This window comes from Physeter macrocephalus, chromosome 8 (genome assembly GCF_002837175.3).
Source record: "Physeter macrocephalus isolate SW-GA chromosome 8, ASM283717v5, whole genome shotgun sequence".
NCBI classification, from domain to species: Eukaryota; Metazoa; Chordata; class Mammalia; order Artiodactyla; family Physeteridae; genus Physeter; species Physeter macrocephalus.
This window is the reverse complement of record NC_041221.1, coordinates 87,101,298-87,118,119: the sequence shown is the minus strand read 5'-3', so window position 1 is coordinate 87,118,119 and position 16,822 is coordinate 87,101,298. Positions and strand designations below refer to the sequence as shown.

The window sequence follows — 16,822 nt, the reverse complement described above, 5'->3', positions numbered from 1 at the left end:
CCAAATTTGGAGAAAGACGTAAAGCTACAGATTAAAGTGAGCAAACCACAAACAGGTAAACCCACAGAAGTTACACCTTGACATACATATCTGAAACCAAAGACAAAGAAAAATCTTGAAAGCAACCACATCGAAAGGATGCATTACCTATAGGGAACACCAACTCAAATGACAGCAGTTTTCTAATCTGAAACCACAAAGGTCAGAAGAAAGTAACAAAAAATTTTTCAAGTGCTGAAAGAAAAGAACTGTTAACCATGAATTCTGTATGAAGGGGAAATAAAGACATAGCAGACAAAGGAAAACTAAAAGAATTTGTCACCACCAGATGTATCCTTCAAGAATGGCTATGGAAGTTCTTCAGTTGATAAAACAAGGACTCTTGGAACATCAGGAAAGAAGAAAGCACAATGGGAAAAGCAAAAATATGGGCAAATACAATAGAATACCTTTCTACTCAAGAGGTTTTAAAACCATAACAGATAAATGGAATAAAAATTATATAGGCATAAAAAACTGGAGTTCATCAAAATTAAAAACCTCTGTGTATCAAAAGACACTACCAACAGAGTGAAAAAGCAATCCCTTAGAACAGGAGAAAATATTTGCAAACCATTTATCTGAAAAGGGACTGATACCCAGAATATATAAAGAACTCCTACAACTTAACAAAAACAAACAAGCTGATTAAAAAATGGGCAAAGGACTTGAAAAGAGACATTTCTACAAAGAAGATATAAAAAAGGACAATAAGTACATGAAAAGATGCTCAACATCACTATTCATTAGGAAAATGCAAGTCAAAACCACAATGAGAAACCATTTCACACCCATCAGGATAGCTATTTCATCTCCAAAAAAATCCAAAAAACAAACAAAGAAAAAAAAAAGAAAATACAAGTGATGGTGAGGATATGGAGCAATCAGAACCCTCACACATTGCTAGTGAGACTATAAAACGGTATAGCTGCTATCGAAAATGATATGGCAATTCCTCAAAAACTTAAACACAGAATTACCCTATGACCCAAAAATTCCACTTCTAGGTATATTCCCAAAATGAAAGCAGTGACTAAAACAGATTTTTAAACACTATGTTCAAGCAGCATTATTCACAATATCCAAAAAGTGGAAGCAACCCAAGCGCCCACCAACAGATAAATGGATAAACAAAATGTGCGATAAGGCTAGAATGGTATTCAGACTTTAGAAACAAGTTCTGACAAATGCTACAACACAGATGAACCTTGAAGACATGCTAAGTGAAATAAGTCAGTTACAAAAGGAAAATATTCTATGATTACATTTATGTGAGGTACCTAGAGTAGTCAAATTCATAGAAACAGAAAGTAAAATGGTGGTTGCCAGGGGCTGAGGAAAAGGGGATTGGAAAGTAACTGTATAATGGGTACAGTTTTAGCTGGGGAAGATGAAAAAGTTCTGGAGAAAGATGGTGATAATGGTTGAACAACAATGTGAATGTACTTTATACCACAGAACTATACACCTAAAAATGATTAAAATAAGTTTTATGTCATGTATATTTTACCACAATAACAAAAATATTAACACCATCTGAAAAGCTGCCCAATGTATGTAGAAGAAATAGTCAAGAGAACAATATTTACAAAGTGGGAAGGTAAAGGGATCTAAGTGGAAGAATAGTTTCCCCACTTCACTCGAATTGATAAAATGCTTATACCCATAGACTGTGGTAAATTACATGTTATTTTAGTGTCTACAAAGTGATATATTGAAAAAACACTATAAATACGACAGGATGAAATCCTAACAAATGTTTGAGTAACCCACAGGAAAGCAAGAAAAGAGAAAAAGAGAAATGAGAAAGAGAACAAACAGAAAACAAAAAGTAAAATGGCAGACTTAAGCCCTAAAATATCAATAATTACTGTAAACATAAATATTTAATACACCAAGTAAAGACAGATTAACAGCATGAACTAAAAAAAAAAGACCCAACTATAAGCTCTCTATAATTAGATCACTTAAAATAAGACACATTGAAAGTAAAATGATGGAAAAATATACATGTAAATAAAATAAAAGCAGGAGTTGCTATATTAATATTAGATAGACTTTAGAGCAAAGACAATTGCTAGAGACAAAAGAGGGACATTAGATAATGATAAAAGGATCTATCCACCAGATATACATAACAATCCTAAATGTGTACACCCAGACAACAGAGCTCCAAAATACATGAAGCAAAAACTGATAGAGCTGAAAGAAAAAACAGATAAATTCAAACTTAGAATGGGAACTTTAAGACTCCTATCTCAGAAACTCACAGAAACACTAAACAGAAAATGAGGAAAGATTTAAAAGTTCTGAACAAAACAATCAAACAGAAGAATCTAATTGACATATATAGAACATTCCACCAAAGAACAACCAAATACACATTTTTTTTCAAGCATCCATGGAACATTCACCAAGATAGACCATATCCAAATTCTGGACTATAAAACAAACTTCAACAAACTTAAAAGTATTGAAATCATAAGGGTATGTTCTCTGACCATAATGGACTCTAATGAGATATCAATAACAGAAAGACAAACTGGTAAATTTTAAAACACTTGGAAATTAAACAACACACTTCTAAATAATTCATGAGTCAAAACGTAAGTCTCAACGTAAAGTTAATAAAAGAAACACAGAACTAAATGAAAAGGGAACATATCAAAGATGCAGAATATGGCTAAAGAGGTGTTAAGAAGGAAAAGTATAGCATTAAATGCTTACTCTAGGAAACAGGGAAAGTCTCAAATCAATAATCTTAAATTCCTTCCTCAAGAAACTAGAAAAACAGGAACAAACTAAGCCCAAAGCAATCAGAAAAAAAGAACAATAAAAATAAGAGCAGGGCTTCCCTGGTGGCGCAGCGGTTGCGCGTCCGCCTGCCGATGCAGGGGAACCGGGTTCGCGCCCCGGTCTGGGAGGATCCCACATGCCGCGGAGCAGCTGGGCCCGTGAGCCATGGCCGCTGAGCCTGCGCGTCCGGAGCCTGTGCTCCGCAACGGGAGAGGCCACAACAGAGGGAGGCCCGCATACCAAAAAAAAAATAAGAGCAAAAATCAATGAAATTGAAAATAAGGCCATAAGGAAAAAAAAAATCAATGAAACAAAAAGCTAACCCTTTGAAAAAATTAATAGGAATGATAACGCTTTAACAAGACTGACAAAACAAAAAAGAGTTAAGATACAAATTCAAGTATCAAGAATAAAAGAGAATATCACTGACTATTCTATAGCCATCAAAAGGGTAACTAGGTAATAAGTCAAACAAGTTTATGCTGCTATGTTAGACAAATTAGAAGAAATGAACCCACTTACTACCAAAATCCAACCAAAATAATATAAATAAGATGTATAACCCCATAACCATTTAAAATAAATTCATAATTTAAAATCTCCAAAAAAAATAAATCCCAGGCTGAGATGTTTTCACTAGAGAATTCTACCAAATATTAATACCAATACTTCACAAACTCTTCCAAAGAACAGAAGAGTAGGGAACATGTCCTAAACCATACTATGAGGCCAGTATTATTCAAATACTGAAACAAGACAAAGATATCACAAGAAAACTACAGACCCATATCTCTCATGAACTTAGACACAAACACTCTCAACACATCAAAAACCTGAGTTTCAGCAATTCTTGAAAAACATTATACACCATAACCTACTGAGATTTATTCCAGCTATGCAAGGCTGGTTCAACGTTAAAAAAAACTCAGTGTAAGCTACCATCTCAACATGCTAAGGAAAAAATCATATGATCATATAAATTGACCCAGAAAAAAGAATTTGAAAATATCCAGCACCCATTCATGGTAAAAACTCACAGTAAACTAGGAAGAGAGGTGATCAACCTCAACTTGATAAAGAGTATCTATCCACTCTCCCACCAAAACAGCTACAGTTAACATCATATTTAATGGTAAAACACATTTAAATGCTTTCCACCTAAGACAAGGAACAAAGCAAAGATGTCTGCTCTCACCACTCTCATTCAATATAGTACTAGAAGTTCTAGCCATTGCAATATGACAAGAAAAAGAAATAGAAGTCATACAGATCAGAAAGAAAGAAAAAAACGGCCCCTATTTGCAGTTGACATGATTGTCTATGTAGAAAATCCCAAGGAATCTGTAAAAAGTCTCTTAGAACTAAAAGATAAGTTTAGCAAGGTCACAAGATATAAGACCAACATACAAAAATCAATCAGCCTTTCTATATACTAACAAGAAACATGTGGAAATTTAAAAACATAATAACATTTACAAAATTGCTCCAAATAAAACAAAACAAGTACAAATTAAACAATAGGCATACAGGATTGATATACTAAAAATTACAAAATGCTGATTAAAGCAACCAAAGAAGAACTAAATAAATGGAAACATACCATGTCAATATAGTAAAGATGTCAGTTCTCCCAAAACTGATCTATAGGTTTAATGCAATTCCTATGAAAATTTCAACAAAGTTTTTGTAGACATGGACAAGCTTGTTCTAAAATTTATACATAAAGACATGTCTTAGAATAGCTAAAAACATATTGAAAAGGGAATCACCCTACCCAATATTAAGGCTTACTACATAGCTAAGGTTATCAAGAGTGTGATATCAGCAAATGGAGACATACAGACCAACAGAATACAATAAAGAACGCAGAAGTAAACCCACATATATATGCCCAATTAATTTTTTATGAAAGTGCAAAAGCAATTCGATGGAAGAAAGATATTTGCCTTTTCAACAAATGGTGTTAGAGTAATCGGATATTCCTGGGCAAAAATAAGAACCTCAATCTAAACCATACCTTTTATAAAAAAGAAATCAAAATGGATCATGGACTTAACTGTAAAACATAAAAATACAAAACTTTTGGAAACAATCATAGGAGAAAATCTTTGTGATCCAGGCTAGGCAAAGAGTTCTTAGACTTGCCTCTAAAAGCACAACCTATAGAAGAAAATATTAATAACTTAAGCCTCATAAAAATTAAAAACTTTTGCTCTGTGAAAGACCCTGTTAAAAGGAGAAAAAGACAAGCTACCGAATAGGAGAAAATATTTGCAAACCACGTTATCAGATAAAGGACTAATATTTAGAATAAAGAACTCTTAAAACTCAATAATAAACAAACAATCCTATTGGAAAATGGGCAAAAGAGATGAACAGACATTTCACCCAAGAGGATATACAGATAGCAAATTAGCACATAAAAAGTTTCAATATCATCTATCATTAGGAAAAATGCATATCAAAACCACAATGAGATATCACTAGGCATCTAGTGATCACTAGGCAATGAGTTGCTAAAATAAAAAATGGTTAGTAGTGAGGACATAGGGAGTCAGGATCACTCATGAATTGTTAGCGAGAATGTAAAAGGATACACCTACTCTAGAAAACAGATCGGCAGTTTCTTATAAAAGTCAACATGCAATTACCACATGATCCAGCAGTTGCACTCTTGGACATTTATCTGATAGAAATGAAAACTTATGTTCACACAAAAACATAAACACAAATGTTCATAGCAGCTTTTTTTTCATAATAGCTAAAACTGGAAATTACCCAAATGTTCTCTGATGAGTGAATGATTAAACAAACTATAGTATATCCATACCATGGAATACTACTCAGCAACGAAAAGGTACGAAGTATTGATACAAGCAACAACTTGAATAAACCTTGAGGGAATTGTGTTCAGTGACAAATACTATTCCAAAACGTTACATGCTGTATGAACTATTTATAATAGCCAGGACATGGAAGCAACCTAAGTCTCCATCGAAAGATGAATGGATAAAGAAGATGTGGCACATATATACAATGGAATATTACTCAGCCATAAAAAGAAACGAAATTGAATTATTTGTAGTGAGGTGGATGGACCTAGAGACTGTCATACAGAGTGAAGTCAGTCAGAAAGAGAAAAACAGATACTGTATGCTAACACACACACACATATATATATATATATATATATGGAATCTAAAAAAAAAAAAAATGGTTCTGAAGCACCTAGGGGCAGGACAGGAAAAAAGACAGACGTAGAGAATGGACTTGAGGACACAGGGAGCGGGGAGGGTAAGCTGGGACGAAGTGAGAGAGTGGCATGGACATATATACACTACCAAATGTAAAATAGATAGCTAGTGGGAAGCAGCCCCATAGCACAGGGAGATCAGCTCGGTGCTTTGTGACCACCTAGAGGGAGGTGATGGGAGGGTGGGAGAGAGATGCAACAGGGAGGGGATATGGGGATATATGTATATGTATAGCTGATTCACTTTGTTATACAGCAGCAACTAACACAACAATGTAAAGCAATTATACTCCAGTAAAGATGTTGACAAAAAAAAAAAAAAAGGTTACAAGCTGTATGAGTCCATTTATATAATCTTTTGGAAATGACAAAATGAAGAACAGATTAGTGGTTGCCAGGGGTTAAAGATGGAGAAAGGTGGGTTTAGTTATAAAAGGACAACACGAGGGATCCTGGGAGTAATGAAATTGTTCTGCATCTTTACTGTGGTGATGATTACACAAATCTACCCCTGTGATAAAACTGCATAGATTTAAATAAACACCACAGACACACACACACACACACACACACACACACACACACACACACACACACACACACACACACAGAGTTATGCAGAACTGGTGAAATCTGAATAAATGAACTGTATCAATGAAATTGATTCCTAGTTGTGATATCACGCGATATTGCCATATACCTGGAAAAACAGGTGAAGGAAACATCTCTGTATTATTTCTTACAACTAAATATGAATCTACAATTACCTCAAAATAAGAAGTTTAATTGGAAAATCTGAGAGATAAATCAAAATTTAGGTAGATAGACATGGATGGAAGAGAGCTATGGTTCTACTATTATACAAGTATCTTAACTGTGAACCCAGTGTAGTGGGCTATACATACAAAGAAGACTTAAAAGAATTGAGAGGGATCTCTAGGTCTTTCCCTTAGCTAGAGACAGATACATAAGCGAAAGGAATTTTAAAAGTAACACTGAAGTTACAACAATGAACAGAGTAAATACAAAAAATCTGCTGGAGTAATGTCTCACCCACAGGTTTTCTACAGCTACCACCCACGGTCTTGAGTAGGATCTTTTCACACTATAATAATCAGACATGCATTTAAATGCTTTCTAACTTTCAACACAAGTATAGCCAAAAGAGGAGATGTTAAGTCACGAACTCATGAAGAATGAAGCTAAAGTATAAGGAAAGTTTTTCTTTCCTACAGTGAAAAATAGGAAATAAAAGAATGAAGACCCTGTTTCTCAAGTAGTAAATGAGTAGTAAATGAGTAAATGGCTCCAAATCCTCCAAAGCCATTTTTAAAGATGTAGGTTTATACAGTGTGTCAGTCAGCTCAGGATATCATAACAAAATTCCATATACTAGATGGCTTAAACAACAGAAATTTATTTTCTCACAGTTCCGGAGGCTGAGTCCAAGATTAAGGTGCCAACAGAGTTGGTTTCTAAGTGAGGCATCTCTCCTTGGCTTATATATAGATAGCCACCTTCTCACTGTGAACTCATATGGCCTTTTCTCTGTTCACACATGTGCTCCTATTTGTCTCCTCCTCTTCATGTGAGAACCCCAGTCCTATAGAATTATGGATCCACCTTTATGACCTCATTTAACCTTAATTACCACCTTAAAGGTCCTAACTCCATACACCGTCACACTGGGGGTTAGGGCTTCAACCTATGAATTTTGGAGAGATATAATTCAGTCTATAACACCCAATGACTAGCCAGTCCTGGAGTATATTAAGTTTTGTATGGGTGCACGTATATATGTGTGTATTATATGCATTGGAATGGAACAAGTAGAGTATTTGCATTAGAATTCCAGTGCTACCAGTTTTCTCAACAACAAAAAAATGCAGATAATATCTATTCTCACTGTATAGTTATGAGAATTAAATGAGATAACCTACGTAAAGTGCCTAGAATATAGTAAATGATTACTCAATAATGGGCCTCTGCCTTTCCACTTCCTCCCCCCGCAAAAATTAATTAAATATTACTCAAATCTAAACATATCTGAAAAATCATGGGAACTGGATTCTGTCCCAGATCCACCTAGCTCTTTGACCTTAAGCAAGCCACTCTACCTGAGTCTGCTTCTGCAATGGTCAATGAAAGAGTTTCCTCTTTCACTAAAATACGATGTATCTATGCATATCACTCTCCTGATTACACAGTAGTCTTCTCTTATCCTCAGGGGATACATTCCAAGACTCCCAGGCATGCCTGAAACCTCAAATTAGTACCGAATCCCAAACATACTCTATTTTTCCCATATATAGATACCTATTTATAAATTAGGCACAGTAAGAGATTAACAACAATAACAATAACATTTATTATATGTTCTATAATAAAATAGAACAATTATAACGATATACTGTAATAAACATTACGTGAATGTAGTCTCTCTCAAAATATCTTTCTGTAAAACGTAACGCCTTTTCCATCTCAACTAAACACTATCACACACTGTGGTCATAATTTTGCTGTTTGAGGTGCAACAGCAAAACTATCATGAATTTCTTTTTCCTTCACAATTTCACAGATAGAAGATTTGTTCTTACTGTAGATCTTAGTAATCTCCGCATATGATTTTTTTAATCCCCTATTAAGTAGGAAACTTTCACCTTTTCACTTAAAGTAAGCACTTCACAGCTTCTCTGGACTATCCGAATTGCCAACATCACTACTCTTGCACTTTGGGGCCATTATTAAGTAAAATAAGGCTTACTTGAACACAAGCACTGTGATAGTGCAACAGTCAATCTGACAACCAAGGTAGGACCACTAAGTGATGGCAGGATACGTTGGACAAAGGTATGATTCATGTCTGGGCGGGATGGAGCAGGATTCATCACACTACTCTGAAAGGTGTACAATTCTTAAAACTCATGAATTGCTTATTTCTGGAATTTTCCGCTTAATATTTTTGAGCCATGGTCAACCGAGAGCAACTGAAATCGTGGAAAGTGAAGCCGTGGATAAGGGGGGACTACTATAACATCAAATACTGATGCTACAAAAGCTAATCAAACTTTCTATAAAACTTTAGTAAAAGAGAATTACAGTATAAAATTTCAAAATCACTTTCATACACTCTCATTCTTTCAACTCTTCCAAAACTATCCTCTAATTTGAAAAATTAGTACAATGTGTCCGTAGATTAATTTTGTCATCTTATTTCTATATCATTAATGCCTTATTGTCCAGCTACATTGTACCTTCTTTTGTATTTCTTTCTGTCCCCCCCACAATGTTCATTGTTTTACTCACAAAATCATGTAATCACTGGAACACCTAAAAGCATACTCCAAATCCCATTGAGATGTGATTAGACATATGGAGAAGTTATCCATAAATTTTACCTGATAACAACTATTTTTTATTTAGCCCACAACTGAAATGTACTGCAGGTGATTTCAAGATAACACACCTACCATATATACATTGGCATATTCAAACAATGAGCCATAACCAACATCCATATTCAGTATCTTTGGTTTAAAATTAGGATAATGGTGGTCAGAAGCAAAATATATTGTGGGGATATTTGGACCATTCGATGAAAGACAATTTACCATGTAGACCCTAAGGGAAAAACTTCAAAGTACTTGCCCTTTCTCCCATGCTCTCCCTAACCACTAGTATTCTAATATTATCTAATATTTGCTTGTAAATGAATAATACATGCAGTAGGCAGTTACTCTGATGCCCCCAAGAAATCTCACCTTCTAGTATTGGTGCCCTTTTATAGCCCACTCCCACACTAAATCTAGACTGACTCACGTGATTAGCATTGGCCACTGGAATGTTAGCAAACATGAAGAACAGAGAGGCTTAGTAAGTGTTGGCACGGTGAGACCTGTCCTCTGGGAATGCTCCCTCATGGAACCCATCTGCCATGCTGTGGAGACGTTCAAGCTAATGAAATGGAGAGGTTAGGGTGGGGGGAGACATGGACACAGATACACACACAGATGCCCAGCTATCCACCAGCTGTTCCAGCCATCCCAGCTGAGGTACCAGACTTTAACTTACCAGAGTTAAAAAGATACCTTGGACATTATAGCCAACAGGTGACACATGGAGCAGTCCCCAACAAGCCCGGCCCAAATTTTAGAATCAAGAGCAAATAAATGTTTCAGCAACTAAGTTTTGGAGTGAAGCAATAGGCAACTACAACAACACATGCAATCCAATTAGAACAGTTCCTGTTAGGTAGTAAGCAACCAAGAAATGTCATCATTAATACCTGACAATAATCGCTCTAAGTTCCATCACCTGCCCCCACCAAGGTACTGTTTGGAGTATTTGAGCTGCTCTTAAAGGCATTCTCTCATTTCCCTAATGGCTAGTAAAGAGATAGGGAGCAAAGCAACCAAAAGACCTCTTTATTTTCCCCTTCTTCTTCCTAATTTACCCTTGTCAGGTTTTTTTGTTGCTGTTGTTTTGGCTTTGGGGTCTTTTTTTTTTTTGGCTCTGTCAATAATGTTTGCCTGGTTTCCCTAGAGTGGCTAATCAATGATCCAGACCAATTCAAGCCTTTGATAGTGCTGTGTATTCTCAGTAACTATAGGCACCCCCTTCAACCTACCCCAGACCACAGGTAAATAATTAAGAGTTCAGTAGGACAGACTCCTCACTAAAGGTCAAAAGTTTATACTCATTAATTCGTAATTCTTTTTTACCTAACAGAATCTTTAGGCAAAGGGCATAGGAACCAATTACCTCTTGTTCAGAATAAATTAAGCAGCATTGAAAACATACCTGCTACTTTTCCTGTAAGAGTTTACTGATCCTAATTATATAAATATCTTATTCTTTTAACCCCCATGACCCTTTGCTCATACTTCACTCATGATATTTATCTTAAGCTAGACTGAATGACAGTAATTGGTTCCTTAACTTTCTACTAGATCTAAAACTCTCCAGGAAGAGAGACTCATTAAGAAAAGGGGTATCTTACTCATTGTTGTATCCCTTAAATTAAGCTCCTACTACATTGCTCTACTACTCATATAGCAAAAATATCTGGTCCTGGTCAGAAACCACTTTGTCCATAACTAATCTCTTCAATTCTCACCCCCATTTTTATTAATAATGACTCACCCAGAGTTACAATGCAATCGGTGACAAAGTTAATGAATGCTACATGTCTTAGTACTAACATTTAACAATTATTTGACTTAAGAATGATTTTATTTTTGTAGAAACAGTAAGATGATTCTTAAGGAAAACAAAGGTATTATTTACATTCCTTATTTCTTTGTTCTTCAAATTTCAGGCTTGAGAAAGCCTGCGTTTTAGGTCCAGGGTAAGATCTAGTTAAGCCAGATGCCAGGCAAATAACATCAAAGGCAAAGCAGGCCAGGTAGAAACCACAGTTAACTGTAGAGCTCAGAATTCACCTAAATGGGGCAATCACTACTCAGCTCTAGAAATCTATTCTCAAGCAGGAACAGCAACCAGGTAGAGCCAACTCCTGTGATTTCTCAAGTGATGCTAGAAATCGAGACTTCTTAAACATAAAGTTTTCCTATTTTTAAACGGTGGCAAGTAATCATGAAATGCTCCAAATACACTATGAGCAAGCAATATATATCTGTCAGTTGGATTCAGCCCAAGAGCCTCCTACTACTGCAGGCTCATAGTTTAAAATCTCTATACATAATTGATGGTGGACTAAGGGAGCTATTCTCCTTTCCTATCACCCCTCACCCCTGGGGAAAAGAGAAAGAAATAACAAGGACCACGGAAAGCAGCTACATAACAGTACAGGGAGGACCAGTGACAATGACAAACTCCTTTAATTTAACTTTTCTCTCTCTTGAAAAAAAACTTTGTTAGCAGTTTTAGATACAGAACCTTTTATAGCATAAAAATATATGGGGAGAATGTTTTTTCTTTTTAAAATTTTTTCCTCAAAATTTGCAAAAAAAAAAAAAAAGAATATTCAAATACATGTAATAGTTACAATTATACAAACTTTTCTGGCCTTAACCCAACTAATGAAAATGCTCAGTAATAAACATGAGACTAATGATTCACCATGCACACAGAAAAACAAGGTACAAAATACTAATAGTGTTATTATATTTGCACTGGTCTATCTACATATTGTCACTTGACTCTCTTGTGACCAACAGCACTGAACCAGCTGGACACATGGTTGAACTCCATGACCAGGGAACCCTGGTCTATCTAACAAACCACTGTGGACTCGATCCTATGACCTGAACCTCCTTAATATCATGCTATCAATAACTAAGGTGACCAGTCACTAGTAATCATATATTAGTCCAAAAGCATTTCTTCAATACTTTTATGAAAGATTTGACATTATTTAACGAAGTCGTTAAGCCTTTTCCTTTTATTTAAAATTAGGAATTTATAGAAAACTCTTGAATTCCATCTCTAAACCTGCTTAGCCTGCTAGAAGCCTTTATGAATTTAAAATAAAATTTTTGATATAATCAATCATGGTAGACAGGCCTTCAGAGTTCAAAACATTCTCTCAAATAGCTATTAGTAAGGGAGTTCCTATAGCAATAGAATTAGTAGGCAATTTTAATGACAATAAAATTATATATTATTTGGGGAGACTACTAATTTATTGAACACTTATTATGTGCCAGGTACTGTGCTGAATATGTTCAGGGGGTTCTCATTAACCTTAAAAACGACCATATGAGGGAGACACCATTATTGTCCCCATTTTACAGATGGGGAAACTGACCTTTCCAAGATCACACAGCTAGTAAGTAGCAGAGTCAGGATTCCAACCCAAATCTTGTCTAACTTCAGAATTTGCACGCTTAACCACTACACTGTATTGCCTCCAGTGACTTTGGGTTGATATCTAAGATAAAGAAAAGAGGGAAATTTGTACTTCTCAGTGGCAAATTTAAAAAACATACTAGAAATGGAGGATACCTTTTAGAACAGGTACAATTCTCATATACACAGTCACACAAATAATATTTTTATTCCCAAATACAAAGAATAATGATGAAAATCTCAAATGGACTTCTCAGAAACATAATTTTTCCTATATACTCACTCATGTTTATTATTAAAAATGTAATGGGAACACTATGTGTTTTCTGCTCAATTCTGCCATGAAGCTAAAACTGCTCTACAAAATAAATTCTATCTTTAAAAATATTTAAAACTGCAATATACTAAATATGCCTAATTCAATTTAGTTAATAACTGGCATAAGACTATATTCTTTCACAATGAAAAGTTGCACTTTATCATAACCACAGAAACCTTAATACTTAAGTGATTTTTTTCAAAAAGGCTTGAAGGTGTGTAAACAGTGCAGTGCATTTTAAATTTTTAACACTCTCAGAACACCTTCAGAAAAGTCTGCAATACACAGATGTGAAATGATAAGTTGGTATAAAATCAGACTAAAAAATTGAACTCACAATGAATAATATAAAAGGAATACAACACCCCTATACCATGGCTGACCTAAATAAGACTAACTTTACTTTTCCATCAAGATGTAGTCTTAAGTCAAAAATGTCCTAATTCGTTAAGTCCTTTTTAAATCTTCCAAAGAAGATTATCAAAAAAACAAACAAAAAACCATGAAAAAACAAAAAAACCTGCAATTGTCTAGAGTGATTGTCAACACAGAAACCAAATCTTTCTTCTTCTGATACTCACCAAGTTTGTCAAAATTCTAAAGGAAAATTAAGACAGATATGAGGGATCTATAAAGCAAGTTTTACCTACTATTACCTCTTCCCATCAACATTTTCCTCTATCAAAGTCCAGCTTTATAAATACATACCTAAGTTCACTTATAAAGAGAACAAGGGGGAGGTACTATATATAGAAAAGTCATTTGTCATATATATTCCGCAGTAGACTGTCAAAATTAATTTTCAAATAGAATACTGTATTTGCCACCAACAAAGTGTTGAAGGGGGAAGCACACTATTAATTTTGTTTTGCTCCAATATTGTGCTTAGAAAGCTTCATCTTATAGAAGAATTACACTAATATTAATAAATGGGAATTCTACGGCACAAGTTACAAATATTGTTGGAGTGTGAGCCCTTAAACCACACCTGTAATTAACAGAACTCCTTTCCTTTCTCGCTGACCCACGTTTTCAAAAGTGATCCAAAGACTTTTCTGCATCGCAATGCCTTTAACAGGCAGAAGCTGGGATTTGCAGTGCAACAAAAACAAAGCATTCTGACCAATGCATGTTTAGAATGATATTAACACAATACTCATTTAAATGCTTGTATTCCAAGCTTCTCACTAGTCAGCTAGCTTCAACAGGGAACACAACCAGGTTAATATAGACTACGACTGCCTTGGTAGCTGCAAGCTCAGCTGAGTCCCAGGACGCCACCTCAATTTGGAAGGGGCAGAACCATATCCGGTTCTCACTGGATACACATTTTCCCATGCTTCCCATCTTTAAAACTTTACATCTTCCCAGAGGAGCAATAAATATACCAAGCCGCCAGGGAGTGTGCCTGTAGGGAAGATGAGTGATCAAATTAATTCCGTATGCACAGAACCATAAGCTTCAAAACTTTTCACAACGAGTAACAGCTGAAAGAACAAGGCATGTTTTCCCACTCGTTTCCAGGTGTCAGCTTCCCCCAAAACACCGGTCTTGACTTACTGGTTAGTTGGCGGAGCGGTCAGCGGGATGGCCACCTCTTCCTCCTCGTATTCTGGTCCATCCAGAGAGTCACCTTCGTCCACTGTTCCCAGGCCCGCGCCCAAAGGGGGCAGCTGAGGAGGCGGCGGCAAAGGAGGGAATCCGCCGCCTGCCCCGAAGGTCTCAGCAGGCAACGAAGTGGTCCCCTTGGTGAGAGCCATCTCCCCGCCAGGTCCGGCGGCGGCAGCACCAGCCATGCCAGCAGCAGCACCTCCCCCTGACAGTCCGGCTCCCCCCAGTGCCCCCGCCACAGACCCGGGTCCCAGGAACCCTGACCCCAAAGCGGCTCCGCCACCCAGAGTCCCGGCCACTCCAGCCTCCGCCAGCCCAGGAAAGGGGGCGGCTGCCACAGGCAGGGCGGCGGGTATCTTCACCCGACACACTGCCGGATAGGCACTGGAGCCCGCGGCCCCGCCGCCTCCTGCTGCCCCGGCGGTGACCGGGCCGCCCTCTTCACTGCCGGCCTCGGCCGCCATCATGTTGAAGCCCGCTCTACTCTGCCCTACCCTGCCCGCTCGGGAGCCCCGGGGGCCACCAGGCCCGGGCTCCGAGCCGCCCCACCCAGGCGCGTCCCCTCTTCAGCTCCCCAGGCGGAGGAAACAACAACAAAAGGAGAGAGGCCGCCGCCGCGCCCCCTCTTCGGGCCACAGCCCAGGCTCGGGAGCTACCCGGGTTACGGGAAGAGAAGTGGGCAAAAAACCCAACGCCTGCACAAACGCCGCCCAAATCTTCACCTTACACACCCACACTCACGCACACACATGCACAGAAGCGAAAAACTTCCTGGCTGCACTCAAGAGGAAGGGAAGCACAGGGAAAGCGGCTGGGGCGGCTGCTGCTCCTTCAGCCACCGCCACGGCCGCCGCCGCCACCGCTTCTTCACCACCCCAGTTCCGGCCACCCCCACCGCAGCCACCGCCGGTGCCGCTGCTGGGGCTGGGGCCACTGCAGCCGCTTCATCCTCCACCGGGCTGAGACGCGAGGGGTGGGGAGAAAAGAGGAAGGGGGGCGGGGTAGTGGGGAAACGGACTGAACTGCTCGCAACCTGGAGCGCTCAGTGAAATCGACGAGAGAGAAAGGAAGGCGGGGCACGGGAGGAGGAGCAGAGGGAAGGAAGGGCGGGGGGGTTGGGGAGGAGGGACAGGGCAGCTTCTGCGCAGGCGCCTTCCCGGCGCGGGGGTTGGGGGGGCTGGGCCTGGAGAAGGAAAAGGAAGAGTCGGGAGGGAAGGAAGCGGCGGGGACGCGCGGTGCGCGGGCGCGCTGGCTGTCCCGCTCCGGGTGGAGCGCGTGGCGGCGCGGTCGCATCTCTGGCGCGCCGGCTTCCCTGGGCTTTGTTTGAAGGGCCGGTGAGGCGGAGGAGGGGAAGAGTGGGTCCAGAGCACGCGGCCGCTCAGCGCAGTGAAAACAGGAGAGATGGGAGAGACAAGGAGGGGTTGAAGAGGGAGGACTGGGGAGAGGGAAAGGAAGATGCCGCGAAGCCAGTTCCTTGCTTCCTGACCGGTAGAACAAACACCCGTGGCCGGCGGCGCAGAAACCAGACATTCAAGGCCCTCGGAGGTGGGGGGTTGGAGGGGGCGGCCCGCTTGGAAGGTCGAGACCGTACTGTTACTGTTTCAGTTTTCTTTTCATAGTATAAATTACTATATGACTCTTACAAGCTAAAAAATAAAATGAAATTTTAAAAACTGGGTTCTGAAACTCAAAGCGAAATGGATAATGGGGGGGGCATATGGGAGGGCTAAGAATTTTAGTAGAAATAGTGGTTGTTTGAAGTCAGATTTCTACCACCGTACACGTTTTGTTTTCTTCTCCCACTCTCCCCCTCTATTCCCTTTTTCTTTCTCTCTTTCACACACACTACCTTGCCATTGCAAGTCTGTTAGGTAACTAATAAGGTGTGGAGAGGAGAGGTGCCCCAGACATCACTAATCAACGCGCTTTTGTCCTCGTTTGTGTGCAAAACACGGCAGGGCATACTCAACGATGTACATGTGAATGCACAGAGC

The 16,822-nt window shown here is 38.7% G+C and overlaps 1 protein-coding gene across 2 annotated transcripts in view; it reads right to left on the bottom strand.

The window, feature by feature from the left end:
- Window positions 1-15,690, bottom strand: part of RASA1 (RAS p21 protein activator 1) — a 105,473-nt gene extending 89,783 nt beyond the window's left edge. The window contains exon 1 of one of the 2 annotated variants that reach the window (XM_055086650.1): window positions 14,778-15,690. In XM_055086650.1, the coding sequence (XP_054942625.1) occupies window positions 14,778-15,295 (518 nt within the window). In that variant the 5' untranslated portion in view covers window positions 15,296-15,690. The remainder of the gene's footprint in view (window positions 1-14,777) is intronic. The other variant, XM_055086651.1, reaches the window with a different exon arrangement.
- Window positions 15,691-16,822: the final 1,132 nt, after the last annotated feature.